The sequence below is a fragment of the Sander vitreus genome, chromosome 14 (genome assembly GCF_031162955.1).
Source record: "Sander vitreus isolate 19-12246 chromosome 14, sanVit1, whole genome shotgun sequence".
NCBI classification, from domain to species: Eukaryota; Metazoa; Chordata; class Actinopteri; order Perciformes; family Percidae; genus Sander; species Sander vitreus.
Window position 1 is genome coordinate 2,975,626 of NC_135868.1, and position 22,500 is coordinate 2,998,125.

At 43.3% G+C, this 22,500-nt stretch overlaps 2 protein-coding genes across 2 annotated transcripts in view; both read right to left on the bottom strand.

The window, feature by feature from the left end:
• Window positions 1-2,447, bottom strand: part of LOC144528977 (LIM/homeobox protein ttx-3-like) — a 3,550-nt gene extending 1,103 nt beyond the window's left edge. The window contains exons 1-3 of the mRNA XM_078267883.1: window positions 2,365-2,447; window positions 1,465-1,579; window positions 282-514 (exon numbers count right to left, since the gene is read on the bottom strand). Coding sequence (XP_078124009.1) covers window positions 282-514; window positions 1,465-1,579; window positions 2,365-2,412 — 396 coding nt within the window. The 5' untranslated portion in view covers window positions 2,413-2,447. The remainder of the gene's footprint in view (window positions 1-281; window positions 515-1,464; window positions 1,580-2,364) is intronic.
• A 12,430-nt stretch (window positions 2,448-14,877) lies between these two features.
• tnxbb (tenascin XBb) overlaps window positions 14,878-22,500 on the bottom strand; it is a 52,398-nt gene continuing 44,775 nt past the window's right edge. The window contains exons 16-21 of the mRNA XM_078268253.1: window positions 20,915-21,047; window positions 19,346-19,497; window positions 17,792-17,888; window positions 17,098-17,253; window positions 15,365-15,528; window positions 14,878-14,976 (exon numbers count right to left, since the gene is read on the bottom strand). Coding sequence (XP_078124379.1) covers window positions 14,878-14,976; window positions 15,365-15,528; window positions 17,098-17,253; window positions 17,792-17,888; window positions 19,346-19,497; window positions 20,915-21,047 — 801 coding nt within the window. The remainder of the gene's footprint in view (window positions 14,977-15,364; window positions 15,529-17,097; window positions 17,254-17,791; window positions 17,889-19,345; window positions 19,498-20,914; window positions 21,048-22,500) is intronic.

The window sequence follows — 22,500 nt, forward strand, 5'->3', positions numbered from 1 at the left end:
CATTCTCCCTTGTGAGGGGGAGGGGCTTAGGAGACCGTTTTGGGCTTTAGCGGAAAGGGGGGGAGGGACTGAGAAGTTGTTGATGTTCAGATTTCTTTGGCTAAGTCCTGGATCTTCGCAATCCTACCTACGGCACCTTTAAGTGCGCGTTCAACCTTTTGCTCAACAGAGACCGCCCTCTAGTGGGCTCAGAAAATAAAGCAAATGGTTAGCTTAGCACTTAGGTAACAAACCACACAACGTAATAGTTTGTCTTTACGTTGTGCCTCTGTACTTCGTACCTGCAGGACTCTCTTGGGCAGGCCGGTCTTGTGTGTGAGGCAGTTCCAGTCTTTACCGTCGGGGTTGTGTTTCTGAGCGAAATACAACTCCAGCGCTCTGAGCTGCTCGCTGCGGAAACACGTCCTAATTCGCTTTGACCGCCTGCGGCTCCACCCGCCTCTCACCCTGTCGTCCAATCGTGGCTCAGGACTGCTGACCAACTCCTCCCCTTCACCTGAGACCTGATTTTGAGCTGTCACACACACACACACACACACACACACACACACACACACACACACACACACACACACACACACATACACACACACACACACACACACACACACACACACACACACAGTTTTGGGATGGAAGAATTATTTATACATTTACCTATTTATTTATTTATGCTTTTATTTGTTTATTTTTGCGATAATTTATTTATCTATTATTTATTTATTTATCTATTCATTTATATATTTATATTTCTTATTTTAGTATTCATTTTTATTTTTATTTATGCATTTATATATTTTTGAATTGATTTATACATTTATTTATTGACACATTTTACTTTAAATGTTTCATCCTCCATACTTTAAAGCTTCCTGGTAAGTTACGCCCTCATCTGTAGTTAAAATGTTTTAACTTTTGACCTGGTCAGTTCAGTGGCAGAGGAGGAAGAGGAGGAAAAGGAGGAAGAGGAGGAGGAAGAGGAGGAGATTCTGCAGTGGCTCAACGAATGGGAATGGTGTATTTTCTACAAATACAAAGGAATCACACACACACACACACACACACTCACACACTCACACAAACACACAGACAGACACACACACAAACACACACACAGACACACACGCACGCACGCACACACACACACACAGACAGACAGGCGCACACACACACACACACACACACACACACACACACACACACACAGACAGACAGAAAGGGCACACACACACACACACACACACTCACACACTCACACAAACACACAGACAGACACACACACAAACACACACACAGACAGACAGGCGCACACACACACACACACACGCACGCTCTCACACAAACACACAGACAGACACACACACAAACACACAGACAGACAGACACACACACACACACACACACACACAGACACACACACACACACACACACACACACACACACACACACACACACACTCTTACCTTCTTTCAGACTGGGTTTAGGCTGGAGATCGTTAACATGATAATGGGACTGACAGTAGAGGTTCTGGCCCTGCATGCAGTACAGGTTCCCTGGTATTAATGTCACATCACACTCCTGCAAAACATGTTCATCGTAACAATACCTGCATTTAAAATAACCAGGGTCAAATTGTTGCAGTACAAAGTAAGAAAGAAAGACAGCAAATATAAAATATTCACGAACAGATACAAAAAATACTGGAAATCCAAAATATAAAAAACGGTTAACAGTAAAGATCAGAAGTTGCTCCTATCTCAAGTTGCTTCTGGATGAGTTGCAGAGAGCTATTAATGTAGAATATCAAAAGTACAGGTAACAGTGTATCTGTTTAAATCAAAATGCTCAATGATTATGTCGATGACATTGTGTTTTATATCCTCAGAAGGTTGTAAGGATTACAATCCACGGTACAGTAAGCCAATGCAATTTTTTGTTTTGTTTTAATAACATATACATAATAACTGTTGTGTCATAATGTTAACACATCTCAAGTTCCTAAGTAAAGGAGGACAAAATACTCTCATTTCACTAATTTAATTAGACTCACATCACAATAAATCAACGCTGACATGTTTTGGCACAAAGCCTTCTTCAAGGCATTTAATAATAATAATAAATAATCAGGTTTAATTCAGTGATATACGTACATACAAGGGCAGAGTCACTACAGCTGCTAGCTGGGGCCCAATTACTCAACAACCAATCAAATCATCCTTTTCTTTACTTATTGGAACATGGATTGGATTTTGGGTTTAGCACTCCACCGAGAATCTCATTCATTCAAAAATGAAGCGTGACCTCCTTTTTCAACTCTGTGCCGTAACGTTTCTGTAAATGTCATTTTATGAAAACTTAACTACCTGGCAGGAGAAGCAGTGAGGATGGAAGGTCAGATCTCCAGACCTCATGACCAAAGCGGAGGCTGGGATTGGCTGGAAGCAGCGAGCGCACTGACCGCCGCCAAACATCCTGAGCAGGAAGAGGAATCAAAAAGGTGTCAGGAGAAATCAACAGATGCAAGCGACTCACTTTAAATCCCACCCAAAATAGAATCTGTTTTTGTAGAGTCACAGCGTGTACTAATAACAAGGTCCCATGAGACACAGCCGTCTTCTAACCGTATACATACTGGGAACTATATTCTCAGAAGGGCGAAGCACTGCTACTTCTGCTGAGTGATATTACTCCAACTCTGAGCGAACTCCAGGTGAACTCTCTGCTCCTCTGCTCGGGGCTTCTCAGGCGCTGCGAGCAAATCACTCCGCCCAAGTAGCAGAGAGTAGCAGTGCTTCGCCTTCTGAGAATATAGTTCCCAGTATGTATACGGTTAGAAGACGGCTGTGTCTCATGTGAGTCACTACAGCTGCTAGCTGGGGCTAGCGTGCTATTTGTACACGCTGTGACTCTACAAATCACAACGTGTAAATAGGAGCATGTTGGCGTTATTTTGTCACTTATTGGGAGCAGTAGGCTAGTTGGAGCCGGTTACCTCCAGGATCTGTGCTAAGCTAGGCTAACGGTGGGTGCTCAGTCAGAGTTACGACACGCACGGAGATGAGAAGGGTATGTATGGACTTATCTAACTCTGGGGGATACGGGGAATAAGACAAAGTCCCAATAAGTCGCCGTGTTCCTTTAAGAGAATGGAAGTCAACGTCTTCTCCCTGTCTCAAAAAGTGGCTTAATGATATGGCTTCTTGTTTGCATCTTGAAAACATTTGACCCCCATGCTAAATTTAGGAAGATTTTGGGGCCCTTTCATAGAGTACATCAGGAGGGAAAGACCAGAAACTGGGACCTGACCTCTGTGTTCCTTTCTTTCTTTTTTAGCATGTGCATTTCCACATTTTCTTTGCTTTGTGCGGAGTGTGTGTGCTGGCTGTTTGTCTGTTTTTGTTCAGTTTCTTGTTGTTTTTGATGGCTTTTTTGTCTTACTTTTTCATTTCTATGTGTTAAATCTATATAAATAACATTAGTCAGCCACCTACTTCACGTCTCGGGAGAGTGATGTTTCTGACCTGCAGTAGTCTTGCTGGCAGTAGATGTTTCCGTCTCTCCAGTAAAGCGAGGGGTGCGTCTGCAGCTCGCAGTGACACTGGCTGCAGCGGAGGCAGACGCCGTGCCACACGCTGCCGGCAGCCAATAGGAAGAAGCGGTCGCACACCTGTTCGCCGCAGCCAGCACACGTCATTGGCTCCTGGATGGACACGGCTGTCGCAGTCTGAGACAGATTTAGTTATGTATATATCACTGGAGTTAAAGCTTTTTAACCAAATCTGAAAAAAAAACCCCAAAACAACTTCAAATCAAAATGAACATTTGGGGTTACCCTTTACAACGGGGAACTGAAACACCAAAGTCACGCAATAACACGGACAAACTAACCGACGGAGGCAGCGGTAGAGCAGCAACTCCCGTGTACTGCGAGGTTAAATGACAGTTTTTGTCAAAGGAGTCTGGTGGCTTTGAAATAACGGCTTCAGTTCCCCATCATAAAGGGCTGTCTGACAACAAAGGTAAAGTGCTGAAAATATAAATAAAAAATAAATATAGCGTTCACTTAAACTGATATAGATGTTTTTTGCACAACTGCATGTCAACGGGAATATTAGTAGAATATTCACTTTAATTAGCCATGTAAACAGCTTGGTCGGGATATCGTCTTTTTTGGAATAAGGGCAAAAACCGGAATATTATGTGCATGTAAACGTAGTCGCTGACTATGGAGAAGTAGCTCAGACAACCACACTGAACAAACATCTGAACTATCCCTTTGTCCTGGAACAACTTCAGTAAGATCATATATAATAAATGTTACAAATGGAGGCAAATCAATCTAAAATCTGAAATACATTTTTCACTCCTAGGGCCCTATTTTAAGGATCTAAGCGCACAGCGTGAAGCACCTGGCGCAGGTGTGTTTAGGGCGTGTCCAAATCCGGGCGCATGGTCCTAAAGGGTTGTACTTAGTGTCTTCATTAATCAGAGGTGTGTTTTGGGCGTAACATGCAATCAACCAATCAGAGATCATCTCCCATTCCCTTTAAAAGCCAGGCACGTTTGGACCTTGGAGCATTGCTGTTATGATGGAGGATTTGCTGCTTAATATTATTATTTGTAATCTTCTGCGTGTGTATGTGCTGCTGTGCGTCCCTGTGTGTGTAACAAGCATAGTGTGCGCGCGCACACTATGCTTGTTACACACACAGGGACACAAGCCTAGTGCACGAGCCTAGGAGCATTTTACTAATTTGTTGTTAAAATAACAATGAAATGCTGCGTTATTGATGAACTGAACACACCTCCCTGTAACACCAGCACGCCCAGAATGCACCTGAACACACCTCCCTGTAACACCAGCACGCCCAGAATGCACCTGAACACACCTCCCTGTAACACCAGCACGCCCAGAATGCACCTGAACACACCTCCCTGTAAGACCAGCACGCCCAGAATGCACCTGAACACACCTCCCTGTAAGACCAGTACGCCCAGAATGCACCTGAACACACCTCCCTGTAAGACCAGCACGCCCAGAATGCACCTGAACACACCTCCCTGTAAGACCAGCACGCCCAGAATGCACCTGAACACACCTCCCTGTAAGACCAGTACGCCCAGAATGCACCTGAACACATCTCCCTGTGACCCATCTGTGCCCATGGGCGCACAGATGGGCGCAGCTGCATTTGCTATTTAAACGACGCGGGCGCTGGACGGGAAACTGACAACTGGGTCGTTCTTAAACTAGCAAAGACACTTGTGTCGGGCTTTGCGCTGCGCCGGGTGCGGGATAGGGCCCTAATCTCTGTTTAATTGTCTTTCCTTCGACAACATGACCGACAGCTTCTGTCGCTTACAACAAGATTCCAGAAACCAAAATACATTTACTTAGAAATATGATCTGTCTTAGATCAGCTGTTATTGTCTTTTTTTTCCACAACTTATTTCTACATCCACACATCAGCAGGTTAATGCATCGCCACAAGCTAAAAACTTTTAAACTTTTTTAGCGATACGTGGTCCTCACAGGACAGCGACGCCACAAACATATGATGATCTTATAGAATATGATGCATTGTTGTAGATTAAACTACCCCCAAGTATATAACGTGACGAATGCCAGGGGGAGATTACTCGCCAGGGAAGCGAAAAAGAGAACTAAAACGACAACGCGACAGGCAAAGCAACAAGACCAACGTTAACATTGGAGTGGCTAGAACAGCTGCGTGTAAACGATAGAGATACTGAGAGATCATTTTGGGTTCGGCCACCGTAGGAGGAAGGGCTAGAAAGTAATATTCAGTTGGTTGTCATGTACAATTTCACCGCTAGGTGGGAGAAATTCTTACACCATGTAGCTTTAAACATCCACAGCAGGAAAATGCGACATAAACATTAACGCAGCAGGAAGATTAACCCAAAAATATCAGACGAAAGAGGAAAACACTGACAGGGAACATTTTACTGCACTAGTACTTATAATACTTATATACTTTTACTTCAGTAAGGTTTTGAATGTACTTTACTTGTAGGGGATTATTCTCACAGTGTGGTATTAGTACATTTAATCCAGTAAATGATCTTAATACTTCGGTGTTGCTCACATTGTCTGCAGCAGCCCTTTCCTCTGTCCCCGCCGGGCCTCCGCCGCCTGGCTCCGCCCCCTCCCCCCCATCTCCCTCATCACCAAGGTCACTGGCGTACAACAGGTCCTCCAGGGCTTGGGCGTCTGGAGACATCATGATTGTCCTGAGAAGGTAGAGCGGGTGATAATAATCAGTCCACTCAGTAATCACGGCCCTCAATAGAGAGCTAAAAACAGACTCATTGACTTACAGGTGGAAAAGAGAGAGGGAGTGAGGGAGAGAGGGAGGGAGGGAGAGAGGGAGGGAGGGAGAGGGAGGGAGGGAGGGAGGAAGGGAGAGGGAGGGAGAGGGAGGGAGGGAGAGAGGGAGGAAGGGAGAGGGAGGGAGAGGGAGTGAGGGAGAGAGGGAGGGAGGGAGAGGGAGAGAGGGAGGAAGGGAGAGGGAGGGAGAGGGAGTGAGGGAGAGAGGGAGGGAGGGAGAGGGAGTGAGGGAGAGAGGGAGGGAGGGAGAGGGAGAGAGGGAGGAAGGGAGAGGGAGGGAGAGGGAGTGAGGGAGAGAGGAAGAGAGAGAGAGAGCATAAGAGAAAGGGAGAGGGAGACACAGAAAGAGAGAGAAAGGGAGAAAGGGAGAGAGAGGGAGAGAGAGAGAGAGGGAGACACAGAGAGAGAGGGAGAAAGAGAGGGAGAAAGGGAGAGAGAGAGAGGGAGAAAGGGAGAGAGGGAGAGAGGGAGAAAGGGAGAGAGAGAGAGAAAGGGAGAGAGAGAGCGAGCGGGAGAAAGGGAGAGAGGGAGAGAGAGAAAGGGAGAGAAAGGGAGAGAGAAAGGGAGAGAGGGAGAGAGAGAGAGAGAAAGGGAGAGAGAGGGAGAGAAAGGGAGAGAGGGAGAGAGAGAGAGAGAAAGGGAGAGAGAGAGAAAGGGAGAGAGGGAGAGAGAGAAAGGGAGAGCAGGAGAGAGAGAGGGAGAAAGGGAGAGAGAGAGAGAAAGGGAGAGAGAGGGAGAGAAAGGGAGAGAGAGAGAAAGGGAGAGAGGGAGAAAGGGAGAGAGAGAGAAAGGGAGAGAGAAAGGGAGAGAGGGAGAAAGGGAGAGAGAGAGAGAAAGGGAGAGAGAGAGAGGGAGAGACGGAGGGTTTGCGACAGTTTCCCTCCTTGGTGATTTTGCTGCTGTACTCCGTAACATTCCACTGCTACATGAAGCTACAAGCTAACACCCGGGAAACTTGCTGCTGTTGTTAATTTCTGCTCAATTTCCTATCACATTTCTTCTGAAACATGTCCAGTTGTGTAGTTTTTTGGTTTAGAAGCATTTATTGGGGATTTATACTGCTAGAAAGCATCAGGTGTGATCCAGCGTCCACCGTTTACGGCTCACGGTCAGCTCTGTGCGTTGCTATGGTTTCTGTAAACAACCAACCAGCCGACAGTTTGCACGGCCGCGGTAGAGATGCACGGCCAAAAGAAAAGATGAAGAAACACAGCTAAACTTTAAACATTCGGAAAGATAACAACAGGTTGTAGGATATGCGCAAACGTCGCACGGCCGACCTTTTCAAGACGCTGGTCGAAGGAATGAAAGACGGAGGCTGTGTTCGCACTCTCCAACAAGTCCGCCACCGCTGGAAAACCTTGAAAAAAATCCAGTTTTTGCATAGCTATACTATAAGACCTGTTTTTCTGAACGAGCACGCTTCATCAATGGTTTTGTTTAGTTACTTTAGAACAAAAGCATATAGTGCTGGACTCGGTCAAGACCAACTACAATATTTGGCGGGTCCAATGGCCGAGACAAGTCCAAGTCCAAATACCAACGAGTCCGAGACGACAGAAGAGTGTCTCGAGTCCGGACTCAAGTACTACAGCCCTGCTGGGAAACGGCAACTTTTATAATCTTTTTGGTAAGTAATAAGTCAGTAATGAGTCATATCTTTCACCTGTTTTCATCCAGGTAGAAGAAGTGAAGAATCAAAAGAAGTTTTTTTTAACTTATCCCTTCTCCTTTTTGAAAATGCTGATGATCTTTTTTCCTTTTTTTAACATGTTCAAAATAAAATAAATAGAATAAAGGCAGACTAAGGAAGGAGGAGATGAATAAATCTTACCTGGTTTCCTACTAAGCGTGCTCCGTACGAACCCTCCAGAAGATCTCACCTGCTCCGTTTAAGTCCTGCGGAAAACAAACTCCTAAACGCCTCTTTTATCGTCTGGATCTTTTGGCAGATTTTCCTCCTTGACACTCGACTACCCCTCTCACTCCTGCAGGTTGTCTCCTGTCTTGTGGTTTTGGGATCAGTTTCCACTCTTCCCTGAGATCTGCTTCCCCCTCATCCTCCACCAATCACGGTCGCAGGACCTATCTCTCCCGCCTCGCCGCCCCATCCCATGAGACTCTGCGGCACACACCTGTAAACAAGAGGTGGCTCAGAGAGCAGGTGAAGACTGATCTGATTGGCCGCCCGCTGAGCAGATGGGAGGGGGAGGGAGGCCTGCACCCCAGGGGACCAATTAAAAAACTTAACAGAGGGTGTTTAAAAGGACGTCTGGGATCTGCACTTGAGCATGAAAAGACAACGTAAAGGAGTCAACTTTTCCCTCGATCCCTTGGCTGCGTTTCTTTTCCGCCTGTTTAACATCATACAAAGAGGAAACATGAGATACAAATCGTTGCTTCTGTTCAAAATAAAACGTAAACAGGTACAGAATAAAACAAATCGATCTTTTCATTCACAAAATAACTTGACTTGAATGAATCCCATTGAAATAGGGCACATGGCGTGCTGCAGGAGTTTAAGAGCAGGGTAAAAACAGAAGCAAACCAAAGAAATAAAGATAAACAAATGAAGACAAAATAAGGATTTTTTTCGTGCACCCTCCCTCTGGAATGGTCTTCCATCCAACGTTAGGGAGGCGTTATGTCAGGCTCAGTGGACATTTTTAAACCCAGACTTAAAACATTTCTTTTTTCAAACCATTATGTTTTAAATCCATAACCTCTGATCCTTTGTTTTATTGTTTATTTTGTTATGCATTATCCTTCGTTGTTTTATTTCATGTTTTAACAATCTTAACCTGTGTTGCTCCAATTATATTCCTTTTTGTGTTGATTTTAGCATTTTTAACTCTCGCCAAAATGCAACCTAGGGTCTTTTTGTGAATGTACCCAAGTCAAACTTTCGTTTAAAAGCATATTTAGGACGGAATCGCCACTTTTAAGATTTACCGTATTTTCGGTCAAATGGCCTTTTGAATGGGAGTGCTAGGGACACTTTTATGCTAGCCTCAAAATAGCTATGTTTAAAACACTAAGAAGGCTCGACACAACATGAGACTTTGCTCCAAGTATCACCAGGGGCTCTACACCTTAACGAAATGTTGACAACATTGGTTGTGTACCCAGAGTTTACTAAAAAGAAATGTTTTGAGCAACTCACGTTAGCTGTTGTTCTTCCGGTCGCCGTCTATCGAGCCAGTCAATAGTCGAGGGAGGAGAGTAAAGATGGAAAGCTCCTAAAGCTTAGTTCCATATAAATGCACGGATTATTCGTCGTTTTGTCGTTAGTGAAACACAATATTGACCTTGTAGTTGAAAAAGGAGCCTCATATAGGAATGACATTTCCTCCTATGGAGTCCGTTCATTCGCATTTGGAGATCGCCTATTTTTGACTGGATAAATGGTGGATAGGGTAAACAACAACTGCTAACGTGAGTTGCTCAAAACCTCTTTTTAGTAAACTCTGGGTACACAAACAATGTTGTCAACATTTCGTTAAGGTGTAGAGGCCCTGGTGATACTTGGAGCAAAGTCTCATGTTGTGTCGAGCCTTCTTAGTGGTTTAAAAATAGCTATTTTGAGGCTAGCATAAAAGTGCCCCACATTTAGCATGTCATATTTAGTGAGAATATGACAGTGATGGTAATGACGTGGCTTTGGTCATGGATCTTGGGGCACTTTTATATAATGATTCAAGTGGCCTTAGGGCTGTTTTACATGCCTGAGACCAACTTGAAATACAATATAAAAAATGTGAATGAAGGATGGGTGTGACACGGTCGTACCTTTGTATCTTCATTATGATCGTAGCTGTGCTGTTTTTGTTTTGCACCAAATGTTGCAATATATCGATATCGATGTATTTGGTAAAGAATATCGTGATATCTGATTTTCTCCATACCGCCCATCCATGCTTCCACGGTGAACGCACAATCAAAAAACGAGAAAAAAATATATTGCATTTATATAATTGCATTAATAGGGGACTGCATTTAACAACAGCAAAACTACTGTAGAAATATTTTATTAACAAAATGTGTGTATGTGCTCGTTGCAAAAGAGCTGTGTTAGTCATTGAGGAAGTGGTTATAAGTACTCCGGGTGACCTCTGATGCACAGAAAGTTTAGTTTAAGTCATAACAATAGTTTAGGCTTTTATGACATAGAGGTGCATTGTTTGAAGGTTGCGAGAACGGAAGAAGTTGCACCACACGGAGGCCCCGACCTTGGCGTGTGTGTGTGTGTGTAAGCTAACAGTTTCTGCGTAAGAAACAAGAAGACACCTCCCTGTGAGGATAGGATAAAAGCTTGAGGGAGAGAACAGATCAGGGCTCTCATTTTGGAGGACAACTTGGTGGACCAGCTCTGACTTTATGTCTTTAGCTAGGGAAACTTAGTCTCTGTTTGTGAATCCACAGCTGTGTTGTAACTCTTATGCTGGACTCAGTAAACTTGCTTAACTGAACTCTTCGTCTCAGATTGATTCTTGTGTTCTGGTAAACGTAAGTCCGATGTAAGAAGGCACGGGAATTAATAAATTGGAGTCAGATTTGACAGGACGTAGGGCATTATTTTAGACATAATTCCCAACACCTAAAACTATATCAAAACCACCCGGTATCCACTCGTATGCTCTGTACTTCCCAAATACATTCACTTTCACTAAACCTATTAAAAACACTTCCGCATTAACAGTCTCACGCTTATGCAAATGCTTTTCGTACGACCAGTGGAAGTGTTTTAAATAGGAGGGTTTTAGTGAAAGTATATGTGTTTGGGAAGTACTGAGCATAGGACCTTTCAAGTTTGGATACTTCTTGCAAAATCTGGCGTCAGTTTCTCAGTAGTCTCGCACCACGCCTTATTTCACAGCGCTGTGGAGTAAAGGTCTGGCTACACCAGATACATTCTGTGATAGGAGAAAAAAATGAGTTTTTTTTGCATTTCTGTAAACTGGTGATCTTCAACAGGGGGTCCAGGGCCCTTAGGGGGTCCTCAGAGTTACTGAAGGGGGGCCTCCAAATTATTTTTAATAAAAAAAAAAAGAAAATGTTCAAAAATGTAAATGTCTTAACATGAATCCAACAGATTATTAGCAAATATAAATCAGGCTATTATTAGCCTATAGGTAGCCATCCACAGATGCAGATAATCCTGAGGATTCACTGTGCCACATGTATTTTTTTACAGTTATATACAACAGTTATTGTTTAGTAGTCTATGTATGTATGCTTTAGGCCACCCACACGATATTGTAGGCCCAACTTAATATGTAGTAGGGGGTCCCTGCTCCGTCTCTCTCAGTTAAGGGGTACTTGGCTGGTACTTGAATCACCTTTTCTTGAAGGTTTTGTCGTTTGTTTTGACCTGTTCTTGCCTTTCTTCCTTACTTTTTTCTACTGTCTTTTTTTTCTTCGAAGTTTTTGTCACTTTTTGGAATTTTCTTTATCACTTTTGTCGCCCCAGTGTTGCCTTGCTTCTTTCTACTGAGTTTTTTTTCAAAGTTTTTATTGCTTTTTTGAAGTTTGTGTCTCTTTTTTCGAAGTATTTGTTACCATTTCCGACCTATTCTTGCCTTTCTACCGTCTTTTTCCAAGTTTTTGTCTCCTTTCTTCATCATTATCTAAATGTTTTCCAGGTCCAAGGCTGTTGTTTAGTAAATCTACCGCTGACATCGCTGTATTCTTCCTTTTTATAGAAGACTTTTTTTTTTTCTACCAAAAATTATTCCCGCTGGTTAGGGAACTACATGGCTTAAAAAAACTGTTCAAAGGGGGAATAATATTGAAAAAAAGCTTGAGAACCACTGAGGTAAAAGATATAGTGTAACTCATTTGAATAACACCACACACAACCTTAGTCTTCCACAAAGCTCGGGGGACAAACAACGCAAATTAAACTCTCCATCACTCACCTGCTTCTTTCCATGGTTGCACCATCTGGTGCATACTTACAGCGGACGACAGATGGCGGTGTCGAGCTGTACAGCACAGCTGAGTCATGCTGGAGATCCTCTCGTTTGGTTTCATTTGAGGGGGGATCAGACATAGCAAAGATACTTTTGGAGAACTACCTTGTTTTAGTCCCACAGGATGAAGTCAGACATACGTCAAGCTCAAAACAATCATTTATTTCCTGAATAGTAAACATTTAGACAGAGGTTGTTGATGGCTTTTTTTTGCTCGACCAGCAACAAATGATACTGATGTTTTTGTATTGTACTGCATGTATAACTCTTTGGCATCTATGTATTTACATCAAAAACAATGAAAAGCGGCAGTTTTGGATCTGTTATACAATGATTAATTCTTGTGTTGTCTCCCCGTCGACTGTACAAGTTTTTGGGTCAAAATTTTAAATTAAAACTTGTTTTGTTCGTCTTTTTTTAGACACTTTTGTCACTTTTTTCCATGTTTTTGGTCACTTTTTCCATGTTTATCTTGATTTTTTTTTCCTGCGTTTTATTGGCCATTTTTGTCACCTTTTTCAACGTTCTTTTACAAAAAATAATTGAAATGCTACAAAATTGAATAAAACACCTAAATTCAATTAAAGTACTGATCATTTATTTTACTTGTGAAGAGCATTTTATGGAACCATCCACGTTATTTATTTATTTTGACAATTTGATTGAAAGAAACCCAAATTTCTGAGATAGGAACTTTTTGAAAACGGGTCAAAATCTGACCCGAGGACAACAGGAGAGTTAAAGTGCTGCAAACATCAGCTACATTTCCACCTGTAAAACTGAAGTTTCCGATGTCTCAACAACATATCAGCACACGGAACCAAAACTACCGGCATGGGATGACGGTGTCGGAAACACACAACCGTTCACAATTGTTTGCAATGAGCTATTTCTGCATTTTGATGCTTTTTCCTTCTTTCCTTCAAATAAAGACGGAGACAAAAACTGTGTAATCCAGACACCAAATGAATTATTTACATTTCAGGCGAGATGCTTAGGGTTGGGTACCGAAACCCGGTTCCACTTCATGTGTCACACCTTGAAGAAAGCTGTCAGTGCCGCTACGCGTGGATTGCTTCTCCCAATGTCTTTTAAATTTTCTATCATAAAATAGCCAATAAAATAAAGGCTTTTTAAGGAATTTTGAAGAAGAGTGCCTTGGATTTTTTCACCCCAAAGAGCACCTTTGATTGATTTGAACATCGACAGCTTCTCAGTCCCTCCCCCCTTTCCGCTAAAGCCCAAAACGGTTTCCTAAGCCCCTCCCCCCACAAGGGAGAATGAATGCGTGTGCATGAGCAGTGATTGACACACAGTTAGACACCCTCTCCGGCCCTGATTGGTGCATCTGAACAGGGAGCTGTGGAGTTTTGCATATCACACTACAGGCTGTAGGCAGTTTCAGCAAATATGACAGAAATTTAGTTTTATAAGTCTTACCTACTGCATTTGATTGCACTTCCTGAGCACCCTGGACGTTTTTGTCTTTCCACTTCATGTGTCGACTGAAATATTTTCCCTCTGTCGCTCCGAAACGGACGTAAAAATATCACACTTTCTCTGTAGTCTACCGTTAGCTAGCTACCGTAAATGTAGGCTACTTTTAAAATGCCATATTTTCCCTCTGGGCTCACCAAAACGGACGTAAAATCATATTAACCATTCACTGCACGTGATCGCTAGTAATCGTATTACACTTGCTCTGCTATCTATCGTTAGCTAGCTAGCTTTTAGTGCATTTAATGCCTGAAGCGAAGCGGTTGAAAGGATTCCGACATTGCAAAATGCAACAAAACGATTACGTGCAAAAGGGGGAAGCACGTCGAATGTATTGAAACATGCAGCGACACACGGGATACATCTTGAAGCAGAGGGATGCACGGTGTTCGACATCTTGCGGACGTCAGTCGGTGACAGCGGGGAAAAAGCCTTTCTTTGATGTCATTTTTCAGTTTTTCAAGAATCGGTTTAGGAATCGGAATCGTAAAAATCTAAACGATACCCAACCCTAGAGACGCTACAGGCAAAAAAACATTTCATTCACTGGTCAATTTTGAGATTGTGGGCTAAACAGCCTGCTAAGAAGGAAGTCTCTTTCTGCCCTTTTAGTTGTCAGTCTGGTTGAACCGTTTAGCGTTTTGTCTCGTGTACAAAACTACATAACATCTTGTAATGAAGAAGTTCTACAACCTAAAAGCATCAATGAGCATTCGGACATATAGTGTAAATCTGACTGTAATCAGGCTCTGTGGCAGCAGATTACAAACCTTTGAACGGGTGTGTGTGTGTTTTTGTAATTTAGGTAAACTGATCCTTTAAATATAGAGACAGTGGGAGCAGCTGAGAAAAGATAAAAACTGTACAATCTACAGTAACATACTGACATAACTGACCTCTATACAAGTGAAGAAATACGTCTTCATCTCCGCTGAAGTGAGAGCGAGTCTCCCTGTTAAAATGTGTGTGTGTGTGTGTGTTTGCACATGTGTATGTACACACTGCTGTCCATCATGCTTCATGTGTTTAGCAGTTCATTATCCTCTTTCTCGTCCTCATCCCCTGGTTGGAGGTCTGAAGGCGGCTGGTCTCAGCTTCATCTCAGTGAACGGGATGGAAGACTCTTTTCCTTTCCAGGAGGTCCAGATCACACCCTGAAACACACACACACACACACACACACACACACACACACACACACACACACACACACACACACACACACACACACACACACACACACAAATCCAAATCAGGTGACTGACAGCTGGTCCAGATGTGTTGATTTAGTTTTTCTCGTGCCACAAAGAAATAACTGATCATTTGTTATTTGTTATTTATGTGTTCCTTTAACTGTAAAGTGCACTGAGACCATGTTTAATGGTGATTTTACATTTTCAATATTTTTTTTTTTCAAATGTTTCCCCAAGAACATACATCCTGTCAAAGTGCCTGACAGAAACATAACATCCTGACATCCCTCCCTTCACCTGTGATCTCCCGTAACATTGTGCATTTAAAGCCACAGAACGGGTCTGTTACCTGGTGATTGACGTTGATGCCGTAGACGCCGTTGAGGTTGGCCTCGTGGCAGTTCTTGTACCACCAGCCTCCTCGGTACGACATGGCACAGCGGGTGATGAAGGGCGCTGGGTCGCGGTCTTTGGTGGAGAAGACCCGCTGGTTGTGGTAACTGAGGGAGTCACCTGAGAGCAGGAACGGGAGAGGAGACAAGAAGGAATCAAAAGTTCTAAACCCTCGCGTTGTCTTCCCGTCGCCCATGCAACTTTTGGTTTTTCTATGCTTTTCCTGTCGCTTTTGTCACTTTTCCCGACGTTTTGTTGTGTTTTTGCGCTTTTCAAAAACTTTTTGTTGCTTTTTTCAACGTTTTAGAAGCTTTTTTAGACATTTTTGTCAATTTATTTTCAACGTTCTTTTACCATTTGTTTTTCTTCCAAATGCTATAAAATGTAATTAAACACCCAAATCCAATGAGTACAGTGAACTGACCATTTATTTTACTTGTAAAGAGCCTTGTATGGACCCAAATCCAAATTTCTGATATACAGAAACTTTGAAAATGGGTTATATTTGACCCGAGGACAGTTAAAAGAACAAAAATAAAGGGTAACTTTGGAATTTTTCAACCTGGACCTTATTTGCCCATGCATTGATGTCTACGTGACTAATGTAAACAACAATCGTTGAAATTGGTCCAGTATTGAGCGAGAACGCTCTAACCGGCAGCCACGAAATGGGCTGTGATGTAACCCTATGTGACAAATGTTCACCGTCAATTTCGTCGACTTAAAGGTGCCGTAGGTAGGATTGCGAAGATCCAGAACATCGACAACTTCTCAGTCCCTCCCCCCTTTCTGCTAAAGCCCAAAACGATCTCCTAAGCCCCTCCCCCCCAAACAAGGGAGAATGAATGCGTGTGCATGAGCAGTGATTGACACGCAGTTAGACACCCCGCCCGGCCCTGATTGGTGCATCTGAACAGGGAGCTGTGGATGTTTGCATATCACACTACAGGCTGTAGGCAGTTTCAGCAAATATGACAGAAAGTTAGTTTTATAAGTCTTACCTACTGCACCTTTAATGTGCTGTTTTTGCCGCTGACAGGCTCAGATTATTATTCTAAGTGTCTGACAACATTATGGAAAGGATCCCTACAGAGACAGACATTTTTGTTAAAGAGTAAGATCCTTTTTGTTTACCATGAAACAGCCCCGAAATCGCCATCGCCAAACCCACCAGACTCCATGTAAATAAACTGTACTTTTAGCGTGAATAGAGCCAGCATATTTTCACATGTAAATGGGGGAATTAAGGGTTTATTTCCGAGTGGTGATTGTTGGAACAGTGTAAGGACAAACCATGGTGGCTCTTGATAGTTTTAATTTGTTTCTGTCGACTTTGAATGAAGTGTGTTTTACGATGATAAAATTACAGTTTATTTAAATGAAGTCTGGTGGGTTTGGCAATGGCGACTGCGGGGCTGTCTCCGCTGTGGGGATCCTTTCCATAATGTTGTCAGACACTTAGAATAATAACCTGAGCCTGTCAGTGGCAAAAACAGCACTTTGTATATATATATATATATATATACATATATATATATATATATATATATATATATATATATATATATATATATCTATATATATATATATATATATATATACATATATTTTATACTAATACCTACCTGTAAGTTAGTTTGTATTCAGCACATTTTAATAAACGCCAGTCGACCCCTCGTTTCCTCTCACCTGCAGTGCCGCTGTAGCCGCCCACGTTCAGTTTGTAGTTCCTCTTCAACAGCTCAAACGTCGAGTATTTGGCGAACACCGCCTCGCCTTTGTCTCGCAGGTCCACACGCAGGCTCATCCTGGTCATTGCTGTCAGGTTGTACAGGCTCTCCAGGCCTGAAGCGGTGGGAGATAAAACCAGTTTAGTTTTAGACAAAAATTATTTCTTGGTTGCATTTATGTTTAAATCAGGAGGAACACTGGAGATGCATAGACTGCATAAGTGACGCCAACATATCTGAATCACGTTGTGTCAGTGGTTTGAACATGGGTCAAACTAAAAACTCAGTTCACGTCAAATAATATTCCCCCAAAGATGGTTTCTGTCGTTTTAGGTAGTTCTGATCAAGCTAATGTTTTTTTTTTAAGTGTTCATTTTTTCTGGTTTTTATTAGTTATTTGATGTTATAAAAACAGGGTGAAATGTCATGATTGACAGCTGGGAATGACTCGTGATTGGTCGACAGAAGTGAAACCAAAAGTCCACGTTGACTTGTTTACGTATGTAACCTAAATTTACGTAACAAACATACTTACTTTAAACCAAACTATCATGTTTTCCTGAACCGAACCAAGAAGTTCAGTTTGAATTCAATACAGTGACTGTGTATTCTTAAAATGTTTCAGTATCATGGGGAGCGTCTCTCTCTCTCACCCAGCCAAAACTCTCCACTCAGACTCCCAAATCCTTTGGTGTAGTCCTTCCACCCTCTGAAGAAATCCACCGAGCCGTCCTTCCTCCTCTGGAAGACCTGCAGGCAGGAAACACACAGACCAGGTTTCTCACAGGAAAAGCTCAATATAACCTGAGACTGAGACTACAGGCTGGGGAACATTTCTCCTCAGCAGTGGTGGAGGAGGATTTCAATAACAATACCACACCAAGGCTGTAGTCAAGACCAACTTCACCCAGACTAGATTCATGACTAGGTCCAGTCAAGACCAAGTCCAAAGGCAGTCGAGACCAAGTCAAGTCCAAGGGCAGTCAAGACCAAGTCAAAAACAAGTCCAAAGGCAGTCAAGTCCAAGCCAAGTCCAAAGGCATTCAAGTCCAAGTCTAGAAGTAGTTGAGACCAAGTCAAGTCCAAGTCCAGAGGCAGTCTAGTCCAAGTCCAAAGGCAGCCGAGTCCAAGTCCAAGTCCAAAGGCAGTCTAGTCCAAGTCCAGAGGTGGTCGAGACCAAGTCCAAAGGCAGTCTAGTCTAAGTCTAGAGGTAAGACCAAGTCTAGTCCAAGTCCAAAGGCAGTTGAGTCCAAGTCTAGAGGTAGTCGAGACAAAGTCAAGTACAAAGGCAGTCTAGTCCAAGTCCAGAGGTGGTCGAGACCAAGTCCAAAAGCAGTCTAGTCTAAGTCTAGAGGTAGTCAAGACCAAGTCTAGTCCAAGTCCAAAGGCAGTCTAGTCTAAGTCTAGAGGTAGTCGAGACCAAGTCTAGTCCAAGTCCAAAGGCAGTTGAGTCCAAGTCTAGAGGTAGTCGAGACCAAGTCAAGTACAAAGGCAGTCTAGTCCAAGTCCAGAGGTGGTCGAGACCAAGTCCAAAGGCAGTCTAGTCTAAGTCTAGAGGTAGTCGAGACCAAGTCTAGTCTAAGTCCAAAGGCAGTCTAGTCTAAGTCTAGAGGTAGTCGAGACCAAGTCTAGTCCAAGTCCAAAGGCAGTTGAGTCCAAGTCTAGAGGTAGTCGAGACCAAGTCAAGTACAAAGGCAGTCTAGTCCAAGTCCAGAGGTGGTCGAGACCAAGTCCAAAGGCAGTCTAGTCTAAGTCTAGAGGTAGTCGAGACCAAGTCTAGTCCAAGTCCAAAGGCAGTTGAGTCCAAGTCTAGAGGTAGTCGAGACCAAGTCAAGTACAAAGGCAGTCTAGTCCAAGTCCAGCGGTAGTCGAGCCAAAGTCACGCCGCTCCTTCTCTTCAGTCACTCTCTAGCTCGCTACACCACATACCTTTGTCGCAGGTGCTCGTTGAGCCTCCGTCTAAGATTCTGCTGTTTCGACCAGTTGACAGTTTGTAACTGACTTTACCAGCTTACTTCGCTATAGGCTGTTTAAACCAGCCTAAAGCCAACCTCAGCTCAACTTAAGCAACACCATCAGCATGCTTGAATCGAGCTGAGGGGCAGGCCGGTTCAGGCTGGTTCAGGCCGGTTCAGGTTACGTCTCGTTTCGAATCTTTGGTCTGAACTGGGCTTAATAAGCGAACTGGCTGAGTGATGTCACCGTACCGTCCAGCCTCCTCCGTCCGTCTCCATGTCGCAGTAAACCATCATCGGCGTCCCGAGTTTCCCCTGAGGGAAGATCTCCATCTCGCCGGACGTCCTGATGCCGTTCAGCAGCTCCTGGGAGCAGTCGGAGGGGAAGGGGAACCTCAGGGTGCCTGAGGAGAGGAACACAATGTAACCGAGTACATTTATCCCACCACCAAAACTATTTCTTATCAGAAATATTAATCTTCAGACAGAAGGTACAGGTTACCAAACTGCAAGCTTAACAGGTAAAGTATAAATTCTCATTTGTGCCGCTTTCAATCAAATTAACGAATAATAAGAGATAAGATGCGTGTGTGTGTATTGGCTGCAGTGATGTATGTGTGACTAATACTACTAAATAATATTTGTGGTACTTACCATTATGGTTATAGGATGTGCAATGCCTGATAGGGTACTGGTGCAATAGTTGTATATATATACGAGGGGGAGGATGTGTTGTGGGTTCTCTTCTGTTCTTCTGTGATTATGAGGAAAGGTAGGGGGGGGGTTAACTGTATGTTTATTGTGTGTTTATGCGCGATGTGTCGTCATTTCGTTTCTCTCGAATGCCCAAGATGAATTTCTCCTATAGGAGACAATAAAAGGCTTATCCTATTTTTTTCTTACTTTCCTTTTGTTGTAATAAATATTTTTTTATTTTCTTTGGCTGCGTTTGAAATCCTAACTATCTAGTTGCTAAAACAGTATGTGAGATTTTTTTAGTATGTCCGAAACCTTGGTATGAAACCAATAGTACGCGAATTGCAGACTATTTTCGGTAAAATATTACAGTATGCAATACTGGAAACTAATAAGTATCCCACAATACAACGCGGTAGTAACGACAACGTTCATAACAGACAAACGGACATAAACCAAGGAGCTCCGTGACGTCAATAACGCTCTAATTTACATTTCTACATATTTAAACGACTGTTGGTGTAAGTTATTCACCTCTTTCAGTAATTTAAGCGTTATCTGGCGATGCAGCTAGAGCGGAGGTCGGCAAGGGGTTACCATGGTTATGTGTCTTCAAACGGCAAGGAGGCTCTCAGGAAGTGATGATGAAAATTACAGCTCAGTGCGTCCGAAAAGATACACACACTACTGCTTATTTACACAAAAGGATATTGAACGATAGTTTACATGTTGAGTATGTAGTGCAGAGGAGATTTCGGACACAACCTTTGCCTTTGTGAACTAGCTGGATGTCAACTCTAAACCCATGTGTCATGTTTGTGTAATAATAATAATTAGAGTATTTTTTTCCGATTATTTTCCTTGTATGACTATGTGATGTACTGCACTTGTAAATGAATAAATAGTATTGCACATTTGCATAGTAAAGCACAGTTTAGTGGTGTTTAGTAGTCTGATTGCAGCCAGGGAAAAGCTGTTTATCTTTTAAAAAGTACATTTTACTTTTATCTGATTAGATTTTATACCGGTTTATTGACTTGTACTTGAGTCAAAGTTTATCAAAGTATTAGTACTTTTACTTAAGGAGAATATTTTTGTACTCTTTCCGATTCTGCGAGCTGTTACCGGTGGTGAAGTCGGTGGAGATGGCAGCCGTATAGCTCCCCCCCCCCTCCGCCTGCAGCTGCACCGTGTACTTTGATCCGGGCTGGAGTTTGGTCAGGTTGTACTCTGTTACCGAGGCGTCCACAATCACTTCCTGTGAAGACGAAGAAGCAGGAAGACAAGACAAGGTTGATGGTCGTCTACAGAGTGAGTTCACAGTAAAAAAAAAAATAAAAAAAATAAAATAATAAAAAATAATTCATTTAGCAAACTCAGAGCCCTACTTTGCACCTAGCGCAGCGCAGTGCCGCGCAAAGCCTGACGCAAGTGTCTTTGCTAGTTTAAGACCGACCCAGTTTCCCGTCCAGCGCCCGCGTCATTTGAATAGCAAATGCAACTGCGCCCATCTGTGCGCCCATGGGCGTGCTGGTCTAACAGGGAGGTGTGTTCAGGTGCATTCTGGGCGTGCTGGTCTTACAGGGAGGTGTGTTCAGGTGCATTCTGGGCGTGCTGGTCTTACAGGGAGGTGTGTTCAGGTGCATTCTGGGCGTATTGCTATCTTGAGGCAGTGGGAAGTGATGGCACCATTGACCAACAAAAACCTGGTCTAAAGTCAATAACGCAGCATTTCATTGTTATTTTAACAGAGCATTAGTAAAATGCTCCTAGGCTCGTGCACAGCGTGCGCACACTATGCTTGTTACACACACAGGGACGCACAGCAGCACACACACATGCAGAAGATTACAAATACAAATATTACGGTGCAAATCCTCCATCATAACAGCAATGCTCCAAGGTCCAAACGCGCCTGGCTTTTAAAGGGAATGGGAGATGATCTCTGATTGGTTGATTGCATGTTACGCCCAAAACACACCTCTGATTAATGAAGACACTAAGTACAACCCTTTTGAACCATGCGCCCGGATTTGGACACGCCCTAAACACACCTGCGCCAGGTGCTTCACGCTGCAAATATTACGGTGCAAATCCGCCGTCCTGACTTTCAGACTTTTCAGTTTTATCTGAAAATTACAGGTGTAAAACTTCCGGGTCCAGAAAAAAAGAGGTAGTCTGGGTCTGAATCAAACTGAACCATGGTCCGGTTCGTCTCTAGTGTGAAAGCGTTTTTTGGATGGTTCGAACTTTCGGACCAAATACAGGAAGTTCTTAGCCTGGAAATCCAGACCCAAATCCCAAAGATTAAGGGTCTGGCATTGAGTAAATGAAAATGACCCAACTCGAAGGGCGGCACCAAGCATGCATTTGAAAATCTCACTGCACGCAACTGGATAACACTACGACCAATCACTCCCACCCCCATATGCTTACAGACTCAGGAACAGCTTCTTTCCACAAGCCATCACCACACTGAACACACTCACTAGCAACGCTGTCGTCATCTGTTTAGCTCGCCTCTGGCCCGCCTATATCAGATACGCCGATGTGATTGGTGCAGCTCGGCTACAAGGGCATAGTTAATGAGCAGCATTACTGAATGCCAGAGTGACTCGCTGAGCACTGGATTTCCAGGGTAGGAAGTTCTGGCGGTCTATCGTGGTGTTATAAGAGAAGCGTAGCTCCTCTGAGGAACGGCTCAGTTCTTA